This window comes from Erigeron canadensis, chromosome 4, assembly GCF_010389155.1.
Source record: "Erigeron canadensis isolate Cc75 chromosome 4, C_canadensis_v1, whole genome shotgun sequence".
In the NCBI taxonomy this organism is placed as follows: domain Eukaryota; kingdom Viridiplantae; phylum Streptophyta; class Magnoliopsida; order Asterales; family Asteraceae; genus Erigeron; species Erigeron canadensis.
Genome location: NC_057764.1, coordinates 36113829 through 36138429, shown reverse-complemented (window position 1 = coordinate 36138429; position 24601 = coordinate 36113829). Strand labels below are relative to the sequence as shown.

The 24601-nt window shown below is 33.1% G+C and overlaps 4 protein-coding genes across 9 annotated transcripts; 2 read left to right on the top strand and 2 right to left on the bottom strand.

The window, feature by feature from the left end:
• Positions 1–581: 581 nt before the first annotated feature.
• LOC122596056 (N-acetyltransferase 9-like protein) lies at positions 582–4412 on the bottom strand. Of its 4 annotated transcripts, none has more exons than XR_006323286.1 (8): positions 4194–4411; positions 4015–4086; positions 3280–3367; positions 2978–3110; positions 2836–2874; positions 2574–2671; positions 2151–2224; positions 582–943 (listed from the first exon to the last, which is right to left on the bottom strand). XR_006323286.1 is itself a non-coding variant. In XM_043768563.1 (7 exons), the coding sequence occupies exons 1-6, from the start codon at positions 4366–4368 to the stop codon at positions 2591–2593; spliced, it is 588 nt and encodes a 195-aa protein (XP_043624498.1). In that variant the 5' UTR covers positions 4369–4412; the 3' UTR covers positions 582–943; positions 2574–2590. The 4 variants fall into 4 exon arrangements, 2 of the variants coding, with proteins under 2 accessions (XP_043624498.1, XP_043624497.1); XR_006323287.1 differs by having other exon boundaries at positions 582–917; XM_043768563.1 differs by lacking the exon at positions 2151–2224 and having other exon boundaries at positions 4194–4412.
• Positions 4413–4948: 536 nt separating this feature from the next.
• Positions 4949–6333, top strand: LOC122596734 (cytochrome b561 and DOMON domain-containing protein At2g04850). The gene has a single exon (XM_043769359.1). It carries the CDS (start codon positions 5014–5016, stop codon positions 6232–6234), a length of 1221 nt encoding a protein of 406 aa, XP_043625294.1. The 5' UTR covers positions 4949–5013; the 3' UTR covers positions 6235–6333.
• A 2181-nt stretch (positions 6334–8514) lies between these two features.
• Positions 8515–12863, top strand: LOC122596588 (WRKY transcription factor WRKY24). 3 transcript variants are annotated; one of them, XM_043769198.1, is made up of 5 exons: positions 8515–8723; positions 10985–11773; positions 11862–12021; positions 12096–12254; positions 12332–12863. In XM_043769198.1, the coding sequence occupies exons 2-5, from the start codon at positions 11065–11067 to the stop codon at positions 12579–12581; spliced, it is 1278 nt and encodes a 425-aa protein (XP_043625133.1). In that variant the 5' UTR covers positions 8515–8723; positions 10985–11064; the 3' UTR covers positions 12582–12863. The 3 variants fall into 3 exon arrangements, with proteins under 3 accessions (XP_043625133.1, XP_043625135.1, XP_043625132.1); XM_043769200.1 differs by having other exon boundaries at positions 10981–11773; positions 11898–12021; XM_043769197.1 differs by having other exon boundaries at positions 10981–11773.
• A 491-nt stretch (positions 12864–13354) lies between these two features.
• On the bottom strand, positions 13355–16058 carry LOC122595652 (scarecrow-like transcription factor PAT1). Its single transcript, XM_043768064.1, has 2 exons — positions 15888–16058; positions 13355–15091 (listed from the first exon to the last, which is right to left on the bottom strand). The coding sequence occupies exon 2, from the start codon at positions 15011–15013 to the stop codon at positions 13553–13555; it is 1461 nt and encodes a 486-aa protein (XP_043623999.1). The 5' UTR covers positions 15014–15091; positions 15888–16058; the 3' UTR covers positions 13355–13552.
• Between the last annotated feature and the right edge of the window lie 8543 nt (positions 16059–24601).

Genomic DNA, 24601 nt, shown 5'->3' with positions numbered 1-24601 from the left:
AGGATGAGAAAACATAGACCAAGCTTACAATTAAAAAAATTGACTGTTACATGAAAAAAATTTAAGAAACAAACGGGTAACGAAGACTAAGCATCATCTTGCAGCACTCGTTGGAATGTTCCACTGCACCCCTAACTTCGTAAACCATGATAGCTATGAGAAAGTCAATTCTTACATTGGAAATACAACTCATATATATAAGTGGAACAAAGACCATCTAACAATACTATGTTTTAATATGTTGTAGCAAATTATAACTCAAAAATCTACGTATCCAACTTTAATTGAATTTACATTACTTTGTATTTGTAGCTGTTAAAAACTGCTCCTTTTTATGTATTGGACCAAGTAAGAATTTCTAAAGTAGTACTAACATATTGGACACCACAAATATCCATATGCATAAAAAGTCGTAACTTTTAAAAGGATGGATACCCAGTTACCCACGACAGACTGATTTGAAGTCTGATAGATAGTTAGATTTATGCCCAAACACTTGATCCCAGCTTGTCGTATTAAAAAAAAAAAACCTCAATCCCAGCTTAATTGGGTTCAATCTCACATTCTATGAAGATATGAACTACCACAGCAACCTTGAATTCAAGAGATGCATTACTATACACAGATTTTACAACGGCAGTGGCACAACAGGTCAACCCTACTCGCTTCTAAACTTGACCTATGAACGAACCTAATGTCTTTTGTTCCATTACTCGGCTCGTCTTCTATAACAGCTACAGTTTATTCCTCAGTCTGCTACTCCCCATTGCCCATTATGTTTTCCAAGTCCTCATTTTCCTCTGCTAGAATGTGCTCAGATGAAAATTTCACATTCAAAATCTAGAGGCCTCACCTATTACCAAGTCCTTACTCCGGTTGTACAAAATGACTACTCAAGCTCACCATTCATAAGCCACCTGGTTTGTCAGCCCGAACAAAACAGCTACAGTGGAGTCAGAAAAAAACATAATGGCTTTCAGTAACACTTATGCAGTCGATAACTAGTTATACACTTTTCACATCTATTTTTGTTAAGGCAATTCTGACTTGTTCATCAGCATGTATATTATTAACGCTAGGTGGTGATAGTTGCCCGGTTCATTGAGACTCAAAAAGAGAAATGGTCTAATGTTAATACCAATGTTAGCGTATCCAATCAAGACTTAAAAACAGCCCCTCATAATTAGATTCTCATAAGCCTTGAGTAGAATATAACATGCAATATAAAAATGAATTATTGATTAAACATCATTAGCGATGCCTCGTTGTTTCGTCTCAATTGTTATGGGCCAGCCTCTAAAGACAATGAGTATCACCTTTTGCTAGTGTATCAGTTAGAAGCCCATCACTCCCCAAATGTAGTAAACCCTCGCAATTTCTAAAAATGTTGGGTTGAGGTTAGAACTTCGCTTGGAGCTGGCAAGATGTATATGTACTATACATCACAACAAGGCACTTATTAGTAGACTCGGTGGGAGTAAAAATAATATCTAGGCGGATTTTCAACAAGAACGACCCCTATTTTCCAATGTCCTCATGTTGCTCTACCACTAGCACCCCACTGAAACATAGTACTACCACCACAACCGTGACATTTTGGTAGAACTGAAGCAACATCAGATGGTAGAACAAAAGCAACGTCAGAACGATCGGGCAATCCTTTGTTAAAGATCAGCTTAGAGTTTAGCAACAGTCAAACTAAACCTGTAATGGTACACTCGAGCTCTCTGCACACTCACAAATCCACTCAATATCGGTTTGTAACACACGTTAGAAACTTTTTTGATTAAAAGGAAGTGGTGTATACTACAAAAAGATGAAACTGTTTAATAGTGGAAAACATCAACCAAAGAGGACACTCAGTATCTTGAGATGATCGGCAATAACAACTCAAATGACATAGTGCGACATTTCTGAAAATGTTTCAACTAAAGATCAGAACCCTAATATGCAATCTTATATACTGGTTTAAAGGCTAATAAGGTCTTAGTGGGCATTAATAAGATTATTTCAGTGTGCTTTCTATGTATCGGAGAAGATTATTTCCTATTTAAGTAACATCTAAAATCAAGATACCTTTATGACATACAAAGTGATATGACTTAAGTCTCGATTGATATATATTGTATTATTTCAACCATTAAACTGACCATCAAAATGCATTGCGGTGTTACTTCAGGGATCATGAATCCTTGATGCATCCTTTGTTCCTCTCTACTTTTTCCTTTCAAAAAATAAATAATATCATTACTTCAGTACTATATATATATACACACCCTATTTTATGTTATCTACTAAAGGCAAACTGGGACTAAGCAGCACTACCAATGACTTTAGAAAAGAAACTTTAACCCTATCTATGAAATTATGAGTTAACCAACTGTATGACATACCAACCGACAAAGGACGGGATTTGATCTCAGCTCCAATCTTTGTGGCAATATATCAAATAATTTTTGCTAAAGTTGTCACAAGTATTATACATTATTTTGCATCCCCAAGAGGAAATACTTGTTCCTCTAAGTAGTTAGAGAGTTTAAAGTTCTAATTTTGAAGGAAGAATGTATACATACGAGCAACCGTATCGAGGCTATGAATGCTTAACCATATTTCCAACTAACTGAAGTAGCTCTTTACTCTTTTCTGGTGTTACTGGTAGCTCCAAAGTAACCTGCACTCACACAAGAACGACGATGACAACTTTTAACTCAGTTATTTACACATTTTTATTAGTTCCATGCTTTGTGGGTCTCATCTCAACTGAAAATGTGACCCATGAATTATAACTTCATTTACGTGAGTTTTTTAGTGCTTTCCCTATAGAGATAAACTCACCTCTTTGAAGATTTCACTATGAGAGACCTCCTTGAAGCCCTACAAGATGGACAAATATGCATAAGTTAGGACTTACGAGTGTATAAAAGTATGATAGAGAATACCCGAAAATTATTATAGTAGTCAAGAGGAAGATATGAACCAGTTTCTTGAACATATTTAACGAAGCTTCATTTGAGAATCCAATTTTCGCACGAAAGGTGTTGATTTTGTGGTTTTCAATGGCAAACACCAACATCATTAATACTGATTCCATCCCAAGTCCTTTGCCACGACTTCTCTAGCAACAATGACATATTTGAAATGAACATTTGAAAGAAAGAACATATAACTCTGATGAAGGTCACACTAAAACTTAAGTTAAAAATAAAATCCAGTTTACTCGAGATGTAGGTAATTCAACTTAACTAACAACACAGAGATTTGGGGTTAAGAAAAACATACCATTTAGGTTCAGCTATCATAATTTCAATCTCACCCAGATGAGAATCTTCCAAATCATTCATGTATACATTTACGTCACCGACCATGGCTGCAAAACAGAATGACTATGAATCCCCAAAGAAATCACTTGATGCAGATGTCGATACGAGCATCTTACAAACAAAAGAGCCATCAACGAACTCAATATATTAGGTACAAGAAGCACGCATTCAAGTTGTATTCACTTCAAAGCAACGACATTGCTTAAAGTCAAATATCTCGTTATTGATTAAAAGCGAAAGCAAGTTAGATACATTCTACCACTATTATAGCAAATGATAGCAAAATTACTACTATCCAAGTCCAAAACTGGAACTCATACACATTAAAAAATGAGGCCGTAGCCGATATTTGTCGAAACTTTGAGGCTCTATGAAAGTAGCAAAATGAGGCTCTAAAATATGAAATGTTAATCAGCCCAAACTCAATGATAGCTACCGAAAGTTGTGTATGCGTCTAACTTAATTTCAAACAATCAAACTCAATTTTCTTATGTTTGGAGGCCCCTAAATAATGAAAGCCCTGTATGGCACACCTCACCCACCCTCATTTAGGCCCTGACACATTTCATAACAATTCCCCACAAAAATTTTCAATTTCTCTGTATTATTCGCACGTTAAGATAAATTGAAACTATCACAACATAAGCATTTTGAACCAAAACCTACTAAAAAGGTAAAAAGGTAGAAGCTTTACCTTCAACATGAGGATCACCATGTATAAATTTCCCAGAAATCAAATCTTTGTCCAATATAATAAAAGTACTTTCTACACACAAAAAAACGCAAACAGCCCCATATCACTGAAATTATTCATTATTATAAAAGTTAAAAACTTTGGAAAGTATCAAAAAAGGAGAAGTAAGGTTTACTTACTGAGGGGGTCTTGGGTCCAAGAAAGTTGCATCTGGTACTCTTGTTCAAGGGTCAGGGGCTCCGACCCGGTGGCTTCAAGTAAAGATGGATCTTGCATCCATTTATGGTAATTCAAAACATGTTCTTTCATGTATGCTACCAATATCACTTTTGAACCTTCTAAGCTCACCCCCATTTTTCTTCTTTTTTTAATTCTTCTGTCAATGAGAATTGACAAGGATATATGTTGAGAGCTATTGGGCTTTTTATATAGTGTATATGTTAGTGGGCCGACCCAATGTGGGTTTTGACTGGTGGACTGTAATATGTAACAAGTACATCGAGAAAAATTTAGCTCATTTCAGTCATTTGTAATATTTTGTATATTTGTATAATGTATGTGTCTTTTGTTTACACTCCGTAAGTATTTTGTTGATAGTCAGACACATTTTGAGCATTCATTTTAGAAGTTTCATTATAATGTGAAAATATGATGGTAAACCTAATTATAGACTTTTGAAAAGCAACTAAAATATTTGTATAAGACACATGATATAGAAAATAGAGATGCCAAAATGGCAAAATGATGAAACAAATAACCATAAACATACATCCCTCTATTTCTAATGATCAAGAATTTGCTCACCAACCCCACTATATTCTTCCATTGCCTCACTTCAAAGTTAAGCAGAGCACAAAAGGAGCTTTCAAACACATTATAACCACCATAACCTTTATGATCATGACAACTCTCATGACCCTCTTATACCCTTACAAAAAACACACCATTAACTTTGTTTTTTCATACCAAAAAACTTACTGTTTCTTGTTATCACTAAATATGATTCCTTCTCTATTTATCCTCATTCTCTTACTCTTTCTCAACCTTCATAGAGCTTTTTCAGCCCATTGCACCACCATTACCACCACCAAAACCTTTGAAAAATGCATGCCGTTACCCTCACAAGAAGCATCGATAGCATGGACGTTCCATAGGCATAATTCAACTCTCGAGTTGGTCTTTTCAGGTACTTTTATATCACCTTCGGGCTGGGTTGCGTGGGGTATCAACCCAAACTCTCCTGAAATGACTGGAACCCGAGCGTTGATCACATTCCCTGACCCAAACTCTGGCCAGCTCGTGCTACTACCGTATATCTTAGATCCAACGGTAAAATTACAAAAGAGCCCATTGCTATCTCGCCCACTTGACATCCATCTGTTATCTTCTTCTGCTACATTATATGGCGGACGAATGGCTACTGTCCACAATGGTGCTACTATTCAGATATTTGCCACATTAAAACTTAAACCAAACAAGACCAAGATTCATCATGTATGGAATAGAGGCTTATATGTACAAGGCTACTCTCCAACCATCCATCCGACCACCATTAACGACCTTTCCTCAATCACAACCATTGACGTTTTATCAGGCTCATCCGCCTCTGGCCCAAAAAGCAACATCAAAATTCTTAAACTTGTTCATGGCATCATGAATGCTATTTCATGGGGTGTATTGTTGCCTATTGGTGCAGTCACTGCACGTTATCTACGCCATGTACAGTCACTCGGGCCAATGTGGTTTTACGTGCATGCTGGAATTCAACTTTCAGCATTTTTCCTAGGGACTGCAGGTTTTGCCATTGGAGTCCACTTGGGTCAACTGTCTCCAGGTCGGGTGTATGGACTTCATCGTAAGATTGGATTTGCAGCATTCTTTTTGGGCTGCCTTCAAACATTAGCATTGTTGTTTAGGCCCAAGACTACTAATAAATTTAGAAAGTATTGGAAATCATACCACCATTTTGTGGGGTATGCATGTGTAACTTTAGGAGTTGTAAATGTGTTTCAAGGGTTTGAAGTGATGGGAGAAGGGGGGTCTTATGCTAAGTTAGTGTATTGCTTGTGTTTAGCTACTTTGACCGGAATTTGTGTCGCGTTAGAAGTGAATTCTTGGGTGATTTTTTGTAGAAAATCAAAGGAAGATAAGTTGAGAAGAGAAGGGAATTTAAGAGGTCAAGAGAAATCTTGTGGATCAGAGCATGGTGATAGACACTAGCCTTCAAATTAAGTTTTTTGTATTTTTCCTTGTAACAAATTTTGTTTGTAATCTTTCATTATTAAAGTGAACCACACCTGGAATCATCATGAATGCAAATGGATCCTATGCAGGTTACTCACAAAGACGGGTCTTTTTTTGACTCAAATATACGTGGTCTAACCAGGGTGTCCTGTGACCGTTTCCAAACCGCTCACTGGTCACCCTTAAGATTGTACCAAAGGTCTAAGGAGATTTAAAAATGTGATCTCTTGTAAAGAGGTTCAGGATGTTAAGTGTTAACCATTAGGCCACCTCTAGACGGTTGAATTATCAAAAATGCCTTACTGTATATTTCTTGTTACATGCAAATATTGATAATTTGATATACATACAGGATAGATATCCAAGTACACCATTGACTATAGCATTAACATCCTACTAATGAAGTTTATTTGAACACATGCTGCACATTTATCTTCTCGGAATATGTTAAGAACATGAGAACAATCAAACGACTTTGTATTATTATCATTATTATAAATATGACTAATAATCCTTTCAAGCTGGTGTACACAACGTGTGATTTGACCCATCAACCAATCGTTTATGGATTCTAGTCCCAAGGTGGACGAACTGTCAATAATTGGAGACAATAAGAATCATCGTTGAGAAAAATTATACGAATAATTTCAAGATATGATTAACTTATACTACTGCAACAACCAAAACATCTCTGAGTCGACCAAATGGATCTCCTGGAGCAGTAGACGATCGAATTGAAACCATGTTGCAGTTGACTGAACCTGAAGGACCTGTCTGTTCCTTTGTGGCATGTATATAAAGCGTGCATTAATTTTTTAACTTTAGACGAACAACCAATCATAATGGAAACAATGTTCTTAATTTCTTATCCCATAAATGAATCTAACTCAATACATAAGGATGTTAAATGAGACTAGAAAACACACTTGAATTTATGAGAAGTAGTATGATTACACAGGGGCAAAAGGGAAAAGAACTGGAGGTTGCATATATTTACTTGTCAACAGTTTGATATGGGTTATGTTTGATCTCAACCGGGTCAAGTAGAGTAATATTTTTTTTAGCTGAACTTGTATTACTATTGGGTCAAGCGGGTTGAAACTTGAAAGTCACCCAAAGGGTCTAATTTGATATGCATACGGCCTCCTCAATTGTTCAACATGAAATATTCAACCCTTTAGACATAAGACTGAACAATAAAATTGTGTAATTTACTAAACTGATCATTGACAGGTTTGCTAAAGTATGATGACCATATTGATCACATATGATTTTGTTGTATTTGCTAAAGATTGATTGATAACTGAAATGAGAGTGATTCAATTTGAAAGTTTGTAAAACTTTTGCCAACAACCTTATTTATAATTAACAGATACAGAATAAATAAAGTGATAACAACAACATATCAATACTATCAAAAAATAATGTATTTATACACAAGGGGTTTCCTATAGTTACATAAATAATCCTTCGTGAGGAGTTTAGATATGTGTCCAATAAATATAGGAAATCTGGAAATGAGCACTTGAATCCGTCTTTTGTAGTATACTTTCACTTCAGTCCAATAGGGAAACTCTTTTCCATATTTAGACCACATAATGATGACTAAAAGTGTTCCCGTTTAATGCACGATAATCGAATGAATTCTGAATATTTTAGCAAAGAAACATGGTTAAAAGGTTAAATTAATTAAGGAGGTAATATCCAGCGTTCGCGATAATTATAATGACTTTTTAATTTATAATATTATACAGTATTAAACTTTGGTATACGATATCGGGAAAACCCTACCGTATAATGATGAAGCATTTCGCGTACCCTAAGCAACGAGATGTTGACCATGAGCCGTTACAGCCTTACAGGTATTTAGATGGACAAACCTCAATTAAGGTTAATTTGTTATCCCTAAAGATTAAACTCAAAACCTTGAAAAAAACCGAAAATGTCTCTGACCAGTTAAACTTTTGTTTAATTAATTTTCTTTTGTCTTTGACTAATTGATATTGTTGGATTTTGTTGGTTTCCATCACTTTTTGACACATGTATGTATTAGATAAAGTTTATGAATTTTATGTCACCATAATATAATTACATTTCTAATAGTTAAATTTGCTACTTTTGTATGATTGTTTAAATTATGCGTTTAAAATATAGAAAACTTTTACAAGGGTTAAAAGAAAAACAACAAATGAAGGACAAGTTGTATTAATTTGAACAAGTTTAGGGAAAGTTGATATAACATATGTAACTACCAACCAAACCAAACCAAACCAAACGCATGAGAGATTCTTCCCAATACTTCATCATATACAAAACACACACTTTCCCCAAACCCCTTCTTTCACTTTCGATCCATACTTTTTAATTTTACTTAATCAACACTTTCACTTTTAGCTCACCGCAATCCACCCACAGCTCCGTTCACCGATCATCTCTCCGGCAACCATAATTCAACCCTTAATAAGGTATCTTTTTTTTAGGGTTTTGATCAAGATTTTACTTCTTGAATTATGCTTTGACTTTATTTCTGTCAATTGTAGACCTTACATATCTATTAAATTTTGTATCTTTTGTGTATATGTATGAATTCCATGGTTGAATTTTGTGTTTTTTTTACTGTAAAAAAAATAAAATTTTGACTTTTTTGTTGGGTTTTAGGTAAAGTTTGTAACTTTATAGAATTTACTGATTTTGGTGAAGTATTTGATATTATAGAATGATAAGAGTAGAATTTTGCTAGGAAAGCCAATTACTCGAATTTAGGGTTTTAGTTGTTGACTGATATTTTTACATTTTGGTTGTGTTGAATTTGTTCCTTTAAGTTGATTGTTGCCTAGCGGATTGTTTTGAGTTCAAATTGTTGGTGTTTTTATTGGTTGATTGGTCAGTATGGTTGTAGTGGTGCCAGGAGATTTAGCGTTACGTCCTTGATTCGGGTGTTGTGACTTTAAAAGTTTGTGATTGGGAAGCTTTAGAGGTTTCCTTTAGCTATACAATAAAACATGAGAGACAACGTGGACCTTTTTGGAAGATAAGTTATTTAGTTGATTATATGATAGTCTTTGTATATCTTAAAGATGTTTGATTTATACTTTTAGAGGTTTATCGAAATATAATATATGTTAAGTAGCTAAAGAAGAACAAAATAATGACCCTAAATTTTGGGTTTGATGTAGTCATAGCACAATTTTACGGTTTTATACTGAAAAACGGATTTTTTATGCGAGGCATAGGGATTGATGTATATGAAGCCAAATTAATAACTATGCCGAATAGCTAGCATTTCAAATGGTTTATAAGCTGACTGTGATATATAAATGACTGGAGACATGTGGAAAATGTTTGTATGTGGATGTTAATAATATATTTGATCACTTTTCTAACTTATGTGAAATCGTGAACATTTGAAACGTTAGCAATAATTCGGCATGACAGCACACTAGTCTTACTACTGATTGTTTTAAACTTAACTTTCTGCTGGCATATGTGTTAGTCCACTGAATAAAGTTAGAGGGAATAGCCCTTGAATGGTCCGAGGTGTTTTCTATACAATACAGACACCGTAGGGCGTAGACTTACAATGTTCCGGTACTAGAGACAAATCTTTTTTTGCGAACAATAGAGCCAAAGTAACTCCTCAAAGTCTAGTCTTAGATAAGTGCGACAGGAACTAGTAACTCAGAAGTTAAATCTAATGGACTTGGAAGTTTAAGCTAATAAAGAAGTAAAAGTTATCAGCTATTCCGAAGTCTAAAGTTCCTGCATGCTGCATTCACCACGTCTGCTTTTTCATCCCTTTAAGAGTAAACTATTATTACTCTCCAATCATTGTCAGTTTCACAAAGTTGAGCCAACAACCAAGGAAATATTGCTTTACTCGGATGTCTCTTCTAATATCTTGGACATAAAAAACATACCTAAATTCATGCTTGTAAAATTTTCTCTCTCCATGGACCATAGCTTAGGTCTTGGAAATTATTTTAAGTTGTAGCTTTTGAAAATTTTGAATTAACTGCTCCTTAAGATGTAGGATATTTTACCTATTTTTCATTGGCTCCAAATTTCGTATTTCCACGTCATTTTAATCTATGGTATGAAATTCCATTGTAATGTTTGGAGAGTATACTTGTATAGAGAGTGCATGAGATGCTTTATGTGACAGTATGTACTCATGATTCCTCTTATATCAATTTTCTTATCTTGTTTAAACTTCATACAACTAGAGAACTATCATACTTTACACCTCATCCTCAGAGATATTTTAACTTCTATATATTAAATCTTCAGCTCCAACTTTCATAAATCTTTGATGATCGATTATTCGGCATCATACTTATAGAGATTTTAACCATGTATTCATTTCAAGGTGTTCATGCTTTTTTTTAATCAATTGCTTCAAAAGGTGCCCACATTTAACTAATATGTTTTTTTTACTGTGAAGTTGAGTAGTTGATGCAAAAAGTTATAATTTCAACTATGACTTGTTCATCAACTGATACTCAATCATTTAAAACTTAAAGATCATTTCAACTATGAAAACTTAACCTTTGTGGTATATACAAGTAATTAGGGGTGGATGGCATGAATAAAGAATAACTGTAGAGAATTTGCTTATGATTAATAGAAGGTGCCTTAACATACGTCTTGAATGATTCTCTTCTTGGACAACGTAATTCCTTTTTGACGATATTGTAACAATGGTATATTTATCTATTTTCTTAGCCAGGGTTGGCTGAAGTTTGAGAGACGGGTGCTAATAGCAACAAAACTCAATCACAAAGCAACCAAGATGGAAGTGATACTGTCATGATGGACAAGGCATCTGAAAATTTGGAGTTGACCAATAAAGACCAAACATCATTGTCCGACCAAGAAACAAAGTCGGAGTCTACAGTAGTTAAGGAGTCGCATGAAAGTGGTAGCCATGCCTCACATTCTAATCAAGAAGGGAGTTCAATCACTGTATCACCTGACAAAGAGTTAGAAAAACAAGATTCTACCCTTCCTACCGGAAGTGCTGCATCAGAATGTCTTCAGGAAGGAAATGCTATTGCTAAAATACCTAAGAATGAATCCAACACGTCACAGCAAACTGCTGAATCGGAACAAGATCAGGACAATATTGTTGTGGCTGTAAGGCCTGAGAAAGGATTGGATAAATTACCACTGAGACGCAATGCTGACAACATTACCCCTCCTCTGGCTCCTCCTGATCAAGGAGTAGCTTTCTCAAAACTACCTGAAAAACCTACTGGCGATGGATATAATTGGAGAAAGTATGGTCAAAAATTTGTAAAAGGGAATACATTTGTCCGAAGCTATTACAAATGTACATTTACTAATTGCCCGGCAAGAAAACAGGTGGAGCGTTCACATGATGGTAATATTACTGAAATAAATTACTTGTGGAAACATGACCACCCTAAGCCACAGATGCTTCAAAAAGCGTCAACAACATATGTTCTGTCTGTTCAATCTAAAGCATCTGATGAGCTCTCTTTGACAACATCAGAAGGTGCATAACTAATTCTATTAATATATTCATTTGATGGTATTGATTATTAATTCTTTTATTACCCTACTAAACGCCTTGTTCTGTAAAGACCATTCATCTGTGCATCCTGATCCTGAGTCATCAGAAACAGAGACCCCCAAGCTCTCAATAGTTCCCCCGACTGAGAATCCGGTGGAAGTTGCAGTTTCACAGTCAAATGATATGAAAAATGAGGCTAGCATCGATCTATCATCAGACTCGAAGAGACAGTGAGTTAAAAAATTAATTCATTTTGGCGTATATTGTTTTATGGAATATTTATATTTCCGGCTGTCCATTACAGGAAGAGAGAGAACCCAAGCACAATTGAAGGTATTTCAACTAAGACAAACTGTGAACCGAGAGTAGTTGTGCAGACAACAAGTGCAGTTGATATTGTAAATGATGGCTATCGGTGGCGAAAGTATGGGCAGAAATTAGTAAAAGGCAACCTCAATCCGAGGTACACGATTGAAATTTTTATACATATGTAAATCTTTATGTTAATTTTATACTCATGTTTTTTTTATCTTAATCCAGGAGTTATTACCGATGTTCAAGTGCTGGCTGTTTTGCTAAGAAACATGTAGAACGGGCATCTCATGATGAAAAAGTGGTCATTACAACTTATGAGGGACGACATGATCATGATATGCCTGCCGGTGGTCGAACTGTTTCTCAAAACATGTCTGGAACCAGCACTGGCATCACGTCTGTCAACAATGATGGTTCAAGATCTCAACCTGAATCTGGCAGTATGGAAATGGTTCTTCATGTTAGTGCTACCTGAGCTACTTACCAAAGCACCATGGTTATCTAATTTACTTTTTCTGTTCTACCCTTAGGTCTCGATGGTAGTCACATAGTGTTGTTATATACCCATAAATCGTCATGATTGGCAGATTAAAGATTGAGTTATTTGGATGAGCTATAGATATCATATGAACAGATATTTATATTTGATTTTATTTGAACAATACAAGCTGCACGTCGTTTATGACACAGACCGTGGTTGTAGCAGCTCAATGTCACCCTTTTGAATTGTGAAATAGACCAAGAATGCTTATCAGTCCTTAGCGGGGGTGTAGTTGGTTGATCTTTATATCCCATGTTGGTTCTTTTATGCTCAATTGTTTATCATGCTTACAGCTTGATGCTTTCCCATTTACCAGTTTCCAAAATGCTAATTTCTGGTTAATTTTGCATTTTGTTTAGAGGTAACATTTTCATAGCTTGATTCGAACTGCAATAAAGTTGTTATCGAACATTTATGCTTTACATAGCTTTAATGTCGGGACAATCTAGATGATCTACTGATGGACTGCTCTTTATGAGAGTTATGATCTATATACTTTTTAGGGGACCCTTAAGAAATAAGACGTGTTAGGCTATAACAGAGTGGTTCACCCTAGATAGAATGGGAAAAACCTATATGTACTTTTAGATGGGTCGTTTAATTGCATCACTTTGCCAAAGTAATTGTAGTTCTAACTTTCCTAAACAAACAAGTTTTATCTGTACAAGATTTTCGTAGTCTACATCACGGACCAAATGGTAAGAAAGTAGAACCACAAACACTTCCGAACGTTTTTCACTTAGATTGGAACCGATGTAAGGTCAACGTTTATCAACAAGAATGAAATTTTAACCCTATTTTAGATTCTTGGAATGACGCTCAAACAAAGATCAAGACGTGATCACTTCTGTTCATACAGAGATAGTTTCGGTTACATCAGAAGCATACAGTTTGAACTGTTTTGTTCATTTCCAAGCACAGGAAGCAACCAAATCTCTATTCATCCAACCTAGATACAGAGCTCCATCCCTTTCTTCAAGCCTATACCTCTCACTATACTTCTTCATCAGCGTTTTTATCGTCCCATTGACTAATGAACTCAAAGGGTATGGGCTAAACCCTGCCATCATAAAGCGTAATTTCCACTTCCCGAGAAGCTCGTGCCTTTCCACCCTCTCATTCCCTTCACACGCTATTATATTCACAACGGCTTTTGCTAAGCAATGTTGTTCAACACTTATCCTGTCCCTGTGCTGACGTGGAAGACTCGCATCCATTGATTCAAACATTGCTGTGTAGTAATCAAGAGCTTCAAGAAACCGAGGATAGAATGCAGCTGTGTTTGTGTTCGACTCTTTCTCAACCAAGGTTACAACTTTCGGTTTCATACTCTTCACAAGCCTTAATATCCGATCCCGATGGTTTTCAGTGCTCACACTCTCGTCTGGCATATGGTGCAACACAAAGGCAAAGTTAACCGCCAAGGCTTCCCCAGGGCGAATTTGGAAATGTTGGATTTCAGCTTCAGAAATGGGAACCAATGCAGAATGGAACTCAAATGGCACGTTGAAAGATTTTGCGAGCCTGCAGAGTCGCTGACCTACAATGTGCAACCCACCTCCACGGGCATGTGCTGATGTGGAGTCGTCAAAACCTGTTATCCGGATGTGGGGCGGTCCTCCACGCCGGGCTGCAAACGCCTGGATCAAGGGGACCCATTGACTTCCTTGACAAATCTGGAAGTCAATTATGTGTACTTGGTTTTCATCCTTCATAGCCTCGGCGATTGCCCCGTTTGCTGACATGTAACCAAACTTAAAATATGGGCAAACCTCATACAAATTGTTTGTGTAAGATAAAAGCTCGTGGCTTGCAGGCTCTTTGCATATCAAACTTCCGGAATATGAGAGCCTGGCTACCAGCCCTTCTAACATGTAAGCCCCTAGCCGCTGGATTGGCTCTCCAGAAACTGACACCAGCTGCTGCAGTTCCGAAATGAGTAACTGGGCAGTCGAGAAATCATTTTCAGAAACTGCATTTGCGCACGCAATGAGAACCTCTTTCAAGTCACGTTTTGGAACACCCTCCACCATTTCTTTCCATAGTTCTATACCAGGAAGGTCAAGAACGCCATTGCCAACCAAGAACTTCCCATTATCGGACTCATCATAGAAATCCGAAAGCATTACTGTCTCCAATTGCCTTAACTTCTGTCTAAATTCATTCAAGTCATCAGTCACACAAGACTCGGTTACTGGCGAGTCAATGGTATAACTACCAGTAGCCGAGGAGGAATCAAGGGTGCAATATGGTTCAGGTTTGATGAACAAATCGCTTCCATGGCTAATACTATCAAACATTTGGAACTGGGGCTTACAAAGAACCTCAGATTCTTGCATTGATTGGTAATACCACACATTTGACATGGCTGGTTTTTCTTTCAAGATGCTTGTTCGAAAAATTAGGTGAAACTCTCAGTTGCAGACACTTTCAACTTCCACAATCTACACAAAAGAAGGAAGCTTCATATAAAGAACAGTTTGGAAGTCATGGTCAAACAAACTAGAAATTTGGCATGTACTTGGTCAATATTCCTCAATCCCAATCACTTCATAGAATAAAGAAAAAGTCTTTCTAGAAACTAAGAAGAAAATAAGAAGTCATAACTCATAAGCATAGTTTGATTCTAGCTCCCAAGAACAGAACAAACCAACAAGATATCTTAAGTTTCATCAAATCATAGTTAAAATTTTTAAAAACTTTTATTAACTTGCAGAAATACTAGGGTCATTCTGACTCTACCTCGGGTAAACGTATGACTCTCTACATCCCACCTCCCCATAGCATGTCCTGTCCTTTGCCTTATCAGAAAAGCCCATCTCAAGTTTTCAATCTTTCTTGAGCTCTTTTTTCTTTTTATATTTTATTATTTAGCAAGAGTCATTAGGCTCATCAGTTAAACAGATATAAGACCATATTAAATTGCAAAAAATACGAGGTAGTTTAAAAAAGTTGTCTTTTTTTACAATAACCCATATCAAAGTTTCAATCTTTTTTGGAAATAAAAAACTACCCTGATCACCATCATCAAACATCTTCCCATAAACAATAGAACCTGAATGCCACAAATGAAGTGCATAAATTTAAAAACAAGATATAAATCAGCCACCTTCCTTGCAAATAAAAGACTATAAATCAATCTTAATAACATCATCTGAACATTCAGAAACACACACACATACACAAACATATATATATATATAGAGAGAGAGAGAGAGGGAGAGAGAGAGAGAGACCCACCTCTTGAATCACCATGAAAATAAATTCTTGAGCTCAGTTTCTGCAGGGGGGGTACCAAAATGGATGGGAGACAGTTAGATAATGAAGGATGGACAAAGATTATATAAGGGGTGTTTGGGGCAGCTTGTTAATGAGTTTAGTAGTACTAGTTAATTTCATTATCAAAACACATAAATAAATAAACACTTTTACAAGAAAAATTGCTTCATTAGTTTTTTAAAAGATAAAATTTACTGTAGTTTTTTTGCAAACACACCTAAAAGGTAGCTTGTACAAAAGTTAATAAAGCTACTTCTTTTATTTTAATAAGCTATTCCAAACACCTTTATCTTACACAAATTTGCAAAAGATTTATTAAGGTTCTTTTAAAATTCAGTTGATCAAGACTAATTAATTGATAATATGCTGTTTAGTTGAATGAAAATATTTCTCCCAACCAAAACTTTATTAGGAAGTGGAGTGTAGGATGGATGATACAGGGGAAAGACAGAAATAGCAATTAGAGCATGAGATGTTGAATTTTAGAAGATTCTACAAGTGATAACTTCAATTCAATTTAATATATAACCTATATAGGGGATAGTATTCGTATGCTGAAAGCGCCCAACTTGGATATTGCAACGTCAAGATCAATCTGTATATTTAATAAGGATAGTGATAAATAAAGTTTACAACAATATTTAGTAATCCAAGTGTATATTTTTTTATTGCATGATATATGATACAGTTATTGTTGTAAACAAGTAAAAATTAATATAAATTTATTGTTTACTTTATGAATTTGAGGTCAACTGATCAAAAACACTCCCGTTATTACCCAAGATCATAGTTTGATTTTTAAAGATGACAAACGTTCGAATATTCCCACAGAATACTTGTAACGGTCTTGATTAACATCTTGTTGTATAAGGAACGCGTAAGGATTCACCGTTATACGGTTAGGTTTCCTTAATGTCATATAAAACAATGTTTGGAGAAAAAAACAAATTTTTTTCCTTTATTAATTTAAACTCTTAAAAGTGCAATATTTATCCAACTATATATATTATATTAAAGAAAATGAGATATGCTTAAGTATTTAACTTTAATTTACACCTTTTGTTTTTATCATTTTTTAATCATACTTTTAACTAATAATTTTAATATAGTAAATAAAAAGAATAGCTAATATATATTAAATAAAATAATAGTTAATATCCAAATAGTATGTTATCATATAAATACAAAATTAATTAATTACAAATAAATAAAATTCATTCTAAATATATTGAGATTTTAAAAAGAATTATACAGCTACACTTTTTTTAAAATGTTTTTTTAATAATTGTCTTGATACATATAAGAAAACCAAAGCTTGTAAAATGACATCTTTATAAGAAACACATAAAATATTGACATATTTTTATTGAATTATCAAAGATATGTTTATATAACAATAAAATATTATTTCTAATGGTGTAAAATAAGAATTCAATACAATATGTGTAAAAATAAAACAAACAAAATAATAGTGATCTGTTATGATTTTAAATTTATTTATAATTTCAATGTGCATATTGTATTTTTTTTAATATACAGAAATCATTAAGTGTATCACAATCTACAACTTTGATAAACATATTTTTAAAATGATAATATTGTAAGTTTCGTGTCCATTGTTGGACACGGGTCTAAAATCTAGTATATATTATATTAAAGTAAAATGAGATATGCTTAAGTATCTATCATAAGTATATCACTTTAAAAAATATTTTACTCGAAAGATATACTAAATGTTGTATATGAAAATCGAAGATGATAATTAGAGACGGCTACCTTTATGTATAACACATTTTACACCATGTAAATTATAAGGTAAGCTTTGCTAAACATGGTATCAAAGGGATTATCCGATTATGCTTCGAACTACAAATCCATCCTTTAATTTTTACATATTACATGAATTATCACTTAGTTTGAAATGTGTAGGGTCTACGAAACTGAACTTGTATGAACAGATGTTAGAATTTAAGCTTAAGGCTTAAGTTAATCACTTGTCAATTTAAGAATACGACTCTAGGTACGTGGTTAGGCTAATTAATGGAAGTGTGGAAGTTACCAAAGGACCGTTTGATGCAACATATATACAAGTACGACGTACCATAGACATAATGGACTGGCTTTTCTTTATATAGTAATTAAACTTAAGAATGTTACATTGATTTTTTGAAATTAAATTACCATTTTTATTATTTATTATTTTTTAAACAGCGACTTAGTAGTTAACATTTGAAACACCATAGTGACAATCAATTGGACAGTATGCGGAGTTCGAACTACGCATGTCTGGGATGAAACTCATGACTCTCGAGTAACCCCTCCTTTAATCCACTCTTAGAAATGTAGAAAGTTGGATCTAAACTCTGGTGAAATTCTTCAAGCTCTAAGACCTTACAAATGGGTCACTAACCCATTAGCAATTATCATGCTTACTTATATCAGAACAATTATTTTTTTCATGATATTTATTTTACACCTGAATTTAGTGCTGTAAAATTGGTGCTACATATTAAAAATGCATAAGATCATGTTTAAAGGTAGGTAAAAATGTAAAAAAGGTAAATAGAATAAGTAAAACGTAGAGAGGTGAAAATACAACTATTTATACTATATTAATAAACAAACTAACATCCCCTTTTTTCAACTCTCTACCTTTAAAATACCAAGAAAACTCTTAATTTTTAACACATTTTTAACTCACACACTAAATCTACCTAATATGTCCCTAAAATATTTAACACTCATATTTATCCAAACTATCAATCTTCTTTATTAATTAATTTAAATATTTCCACCTAATATCTCTATAATAAAGTTATTTACAAAAGATACATCCTGATGCAGTTGCGTGATCTTCTATTTTTATGGTTTATTAAATAATCTTTTATTTTTATAAGTTATCTTCTTATTTATTAGGATAATTATGGGTTGATTTAGTTTCATATTTTAGAGGTGTTAAGTTTAGTATAAGGGGGAAGGGAATATGAGGCTGTTAGGCATTTAAGTTGGGTGAAAAACCCCTCACATACCTTTTTTAAACCATAAAAATCATGGGGGGCTAAGCATTTATTCAAAATATTAAAATATTGGTATGTGAGGGGTTTTTCACCCAAGTTGGGTGCATAACAGCCCCATATTCACTTTTCTCTTAGTATAAATAAGGATTTTGGTTGATGTAAATTTCAGTTGATTATTATTGAATTATAAGAGAATTGACGTTTTGTCAATGATTTCGGTCTTTGATTTAATCTTTCAGTCTTGAGTCATTTGAGTGCGTGTGAAACCGCATCACATCCCTTAACCATAAAATGACTACACTAACATTTACGTCAATTATTTTTAGATTAATAACCACATTGTTACCACCACCGCCACTAGCACCACCCGTTGCCGTCACCGTCGCCGCATTACGCGGGTACCTATCTCGTATTATTGATATTAATGATAGTTTTTTAGGGTGTTTGATATGAAGGAATCATAAACGATGAAAATGTAATAGAGATCGAAAATAATAAAAAAAATATAATGAATATTTGAAAAGAAAATGTAGTCTATTATTTGGTACCCACAAAAAAAGAATATAAAAAAAAATACATAAGTTTAAATAATAACAAATTTAATACCTATACAATCTTTAAAAAGGAAAAAAAAATCATTCACACTAATTTTCTATAATATTTTACAAATAGTAAAGAATGAAATTGATTCTTTCACCTCTCCATTCTGATTCCTTTCCTTTATTGCAGACAAATAAAGGAAGTATTTCTTTTTCCATTTCTCGTATTTCTATTCTATTATATAAAACAGTCCTTTTTTCATTTTAAGTAAGTCGGAAATGCATAAAAATGTTCTAAAGAGGCCCCCACCATTTCATATTTGCTATCTTTGTTTTGGCCGGTACAAAATTGCGTGGTGCCCAACCATCACTCTCAGCATCATGTTTACGAACTTCCTTTTTTGTTGAATACATTTTTACCCATCGCTCTCGCTACTATTCCTTTGACCCACCGATCAAAACGTTTTTAAAAGAGACGTGAACGAATGGACCTTAGATTATGTTTAGCAAGAGAATTTTAGAAGCTTAAAGCATATATAAACAAGATTCTAATTAACAACTGATATTTTGATCTAATACTTGAATTTACCAATTAATTCTAATGCTAAAGGACTAATGGCAATGTATATAAATTGAAGTTAGCATGTAGAACTTTTACCCTCGTTCCAATTTGGTCTCAAATTCTCAGTGACGTTTTAGGATTATTTAGGGTCAGTTGTTGGTATTGTAACTTAGTAATCAATCTAGTCAGTATTGTTACGTTAATATCGATGTAACCTCTAACTTATTTTCTTTAATTACTTACATTATTTATATATTTGCCTCCAAATCGTATACTTGTAACTAATGAGGAAAGATGGGATTTATCAAGCCATGTGGACCATTGGCAATTTGCCACCAATCATTTTACAAAAGATAAAATGTCCATTCATAAACATAAATTTTGGAATCGAAATCAGATCTTATCAACAATCAAAATCACTATAGGTTGAAAATATCATTTCTTATCAACTTTGCATTCAATCACATTTACAAGGTCCTTTTCCATTTGATTAGATTTTGAGCAATTATGGTCTCGACTTTATTTGATTAAATGCTGTAATTAGTGTAGTCAACTCATCTATTATAATTTATAACTACCTCTTTTAAAACTAATAGGGTGGATCCATGTTTAATTTGGGTTACATTAGTCAAAATTGCACCACTTGCAAGTGTGGATGAAATACATAATTTTTTAGTCGGTTTAATACAGATAATAATAACAGTAAGTGCAATTTAAGAATTGAAGTACTTGGATTAAGCGTACATAAAAAAAGTGCTAGAAGCTATACTTAAAATTTTGCAGCTTGAATATGCAGAATATAGATACTCGTATATAATAGTACTAATAATATATGGTACTGTTGTACTTAATTAATGACTTGTAAACTATATATCCTCATCATCTTTTCCTTTCGTTTTGGTTTCAATTTCCAACAGTGCGACTTTCTGTTGAAGTGGAAATGTGGTTGCAGTATTGGTCGATAATCACTCGATGTTCGCAAAGGAGAATACTAAACAAAGCTATTAAGGCTTCAATTAACGCGCATAAAAAATAGTACATTTTCAAAAGTTCACCCCTGAATTTTATGATAATTATACAACTAATTAATGCAAGTTAACGAAAGCCCTTATGGCTTCGTTTAACAAAACCCCTATCTTAATTAGTTTTTTTTCTATTATTATTAGTATTTTATTTTATAAAAACAACACTTTATTATTATTTTTTTTATTATTTTTAAATAAAAGAGATTATTATTATTATTATTATTATAACTATGCTTTTAATAAGAGCATCTCCAATGGTAAAGCTTTTTTAAAAAAACTTTTGATCAAGTTGGTGCTCCAATGGTTAAAGTCATAAAAAAGTCTTTAAGGTAGTATTTAATAACAAGATTAGGAAGAAAGAGAGTGTTAGATTCTTTCAAAGACTTGAGGATTGTCAAGCTTTTGATAAAAAGCTTTTTACTCCAATGGAAAAAAAGTTATGCAAAAGTTTTTTTGAATAATAAAAAGCTTTAGAAAAAATTTCATTGAAGATGCTCTAACACTCAAGTATGTTTGACGCTCAAGTTAGAGCTTGCATGTTTTTGTTTGTGTTTGACTAAATATTTTGGATAGTTTCTAGTTTATTGGTTTTTATAAACTCCTAATTAATCTCACAAGCTATTTGAAGTAGGTTATTGAAACAATTTGAACCCATTAAAAAAAAAGAAAAAATAAAAATAAAAGTAATTTGAACCCATGACCTTCTTTAGTTTATTTAATATTATATATACTTTTAAATTTAAAAAGTTTATACAAAATATTAAATTGAGGATAAACTTAATTCACCTAAAGTTAAATTTTCGTATCTAAAAAAATATCACTAGTTAAGCTTTGTTTATATAGTACATTATAATAATAAGAATGAATATAATATGGAGTTATGGACAAACAACAGTTTATAACTTACTAATAAATCATTCTAAAAATTTTAAAATCTATAATTGTGTATATTCATGAAACTTAAAGGATTAAATTGTAAACAATTCAAAAAGACAGACCAAAAGTGATTACAAATATCAACCAGATAAGAAAAACATGTCTTTACACGTCCTAAGTATAGTTCGAACTTTGAATGAAAATGTTATATCTTGTTAACTGGTTCAACCTGTCCACGTACATAATGTACCACCAAATCTTATAAAGAAATAAAAAGTTTAAAAAATTAAAAGCAACAAAAGAAGGATTGAATGTGATAAGAAAACACCAAAATTAAAGATTTGATTTTTGTATATTTATAATTCGAGTCACGTTGTTGATAGACACCATGCGCATATTGCATTTTCCGATGGTCCCATGAATCTTGCTTTATATCATTTTTATCATATGTTTTAGTTAAATAAATGTGCACAGTACTTTTCGTATATAAAATTTTGTAAAAAGAAACACTTTCGGTCAATGAATAAGAAAAATGTTTAAAGATCAAAGCTGAGATTACTAGTTTCAGGAATTGATTTGATAAAAAGAAACTAAAATTACAAACTCATTTGTAAAAACATATAATAAATATTTATTTATTAATTCATTAATTAAAAACTATTAAAATAGTAATTATCAAATCTTATTAATTAAGATGATTTTAATTTTTCTTTCATAATTATATCATGTTATGTAATACATAATAAATGAACAATCTTTTTTCTAAAGTTTCAATTAAAAAAATTGAAATACCTTAAATATCCTTTCTTTTTATTTATTAATTTAAACATCTTATATAAGATTACTATAATACCCTTAATGAAATAATTTACAACATAAATCTCTCAATTCTTAATATAACTATAATACCTCATTTAATATCAATTATTTTTATATTCACCACCATTGCCGACCCTACCACTCGTCACCACCGCCACCCGTAAACGCCACTGCCGCCCCGCGCCACTATCATTATCCTCGTCGCATTACGTGGATATATGACTCGTATAACATAATTAATTGAACTGACATGAGTTTGAATAGTAACCATAAACCCATCTATGATATTGTATTTGTGATCTTGTCTTTTAACAAGAAAACAAATACACATAACAATGCACAAACATGGTATTAGAACCCGTTATGCGGGGTAGCAACTCCTAGTTTGTATGGATTTTGTGAAAATGTATTTAATTATTTAAATATCATAAGCATAAGCATGCGCAATAGTACGTAGAATAGTAGATGGCAAGGTCAATGTATATGCATGCATCTTTTTCCAACCCCACACAACGTTAATTGATAATGAATACTTAAATCATGATGTATTATATTTTGTTATGTCATGTTAAATAGTATATAGATGATACATACATTCATCCTTTACATGTTCACTTTAACCTTTCTTCATTTTTTCCATTAAAAATTTAAACAACTCAAGTTTTTTACTCTCATAATGGAGAGATTTATCTCAAAGTTAATGTTTCGATAACCAATGACTTCCAAATAATAAGATTATGACAACTATAATAATATTTGTATGTATTTTTTTTTTTTCTTATTTAAAAAAATAACAAATATACTATTTAAATTTTAAAAAACTACATTTAACCAAAATTAGATTGAGAACAACTAACCCCAATGCCCTAATAGTAACTCTATTATGTAAAAATTATATGTGAGCCTATAAGATCATCCTCATTCACAACCAAATCCAACAATACTATTCATTAAAAAACTACTTTTTCTTTCTTATATTCATCCAACCCAACTAAAACCAATTTTTACAACCCCATTAACAACCCAACCAAACTCTATTTTTTATTATTAAATAAACTAAACTTTACACACCCATCAAATAAAGTTAGGGAAAATGATCCGTACTGCAGACTTTATCTAAGCTTAGGTACTGTCACATTAAAAAAAGTTACATATTAAACCTTTGAATTTAATAAACATACATAACCCCCCCCCTGAATTTTATATAAACTCCCCTGAATTTTACATAATCCCCCACTGTTTTACCTAAGATAGATACCGTATGCTTTACCTAATATTTCCCCATAAAGTTATATCCACTTATATTATTGAAAATATTAAGAAAATAGCCCAACATTAGTTGGTGATACAAACAAGTCGGAGAGAAAATGTAATGAATCTTCATGGGTCCCATCATTATGCCCAACCGAACAATGAAATTAACATGGCGATCGATGGGAATGGTCTAAGGAGAGCCCTTAATAATAACGATAAAGCAAAAAGGGTTTTATAAGTTTAACATGGATCCGACTGTCCTGTAAGATGAGTTTCTTGTGGGTCCATTCTAGTGATTCCTCCTATTCGAAGTAGGTACTTGCATAAGGAATAAAAGTATGGAGCAACATTAGAATTAGGGATAAGTGCAATTTAAAACACAGTTTAGTAATGAATATAGTATAGTAGATGTAGTGTTTTCACCTTTTAGTCATGTTTCATTCCAAAATAGATATAAAAACCAATTGGGTTGGATTAATGGTTGGAGTCTTTACTTTTGGAGACAGAGGTCAAGGGTTCGATTCTCATGTTAGCAAGGCTGGAGGTCTTTTTTTACATTTGTAAGAGCCTCTAACTTTGGTAG

What these genes read in the sequence shown, in the direction of transcription:
- LOC122596588 (XM_043769198.1), top strand. Translation starts at nt 11,065, where the DNA reads ATGATGGACAAGGCATCTGAAAATTTGGAGTTGACCAATAAAGACCAA. An exon ending in TCATCAGACTCGAAGAGACA is followed by an intron (nt 12,022 to 12,095) that starts GTGAGTTAAAAA and finishes TGTCCATTACAG; the next exon opens with GAAGAGAGAGAACCCAAGCA. An exon ending in AAAGGCAACCTCAATCCGAG is followed by an intron (nt 12,255 to 12,331) that starts GTACACGATTGA and finishes ATCTTAATCCAG; the next exon opens with GAGTTATTACCGATGTTCAA.
- LOC122595652 (XM_043768064.1), bottom strand. Translation starts at nt 15,013, where the DNA reads ATGTCAAATGTGTGGTATTACCAATCAATGCAAGAATCTGAGGTTCTT.
- LOC122596056 (XM_043768563.1), bottom strand. Translation starts at nt 4,368, where the DNA reads ATGGGGGTGAGCTTAGAAGGTTCAAAAGTGATATTGGTAGCATACATG. An exon ending in TTGGACCCAAGACCCCCTCA is followed by an intron (nt 4,087 to 4,193) that starts GTAAGTAAACCT and finishes TTTTGTGTGTAG; the next exon opens with AAAGTACTTTTATTATATTG. An exon ending in ATAGTGAAATCTTCAAAGAG is followed by an intron (nt 2,672 to 2,835) that starts GTGAGTTTATCT and finishes GTGTGAGTGCAG; the next exon opens with GTTACTTTGGAGCTACCAGT.
- LOC122596734 (XM_043769359.1), top strand. Translation starts at nt 5,014, where the DNA reads ATGATTCCTTCTCTATTTATCCTCATTCTCTTACTCTTTCTCAACCTT.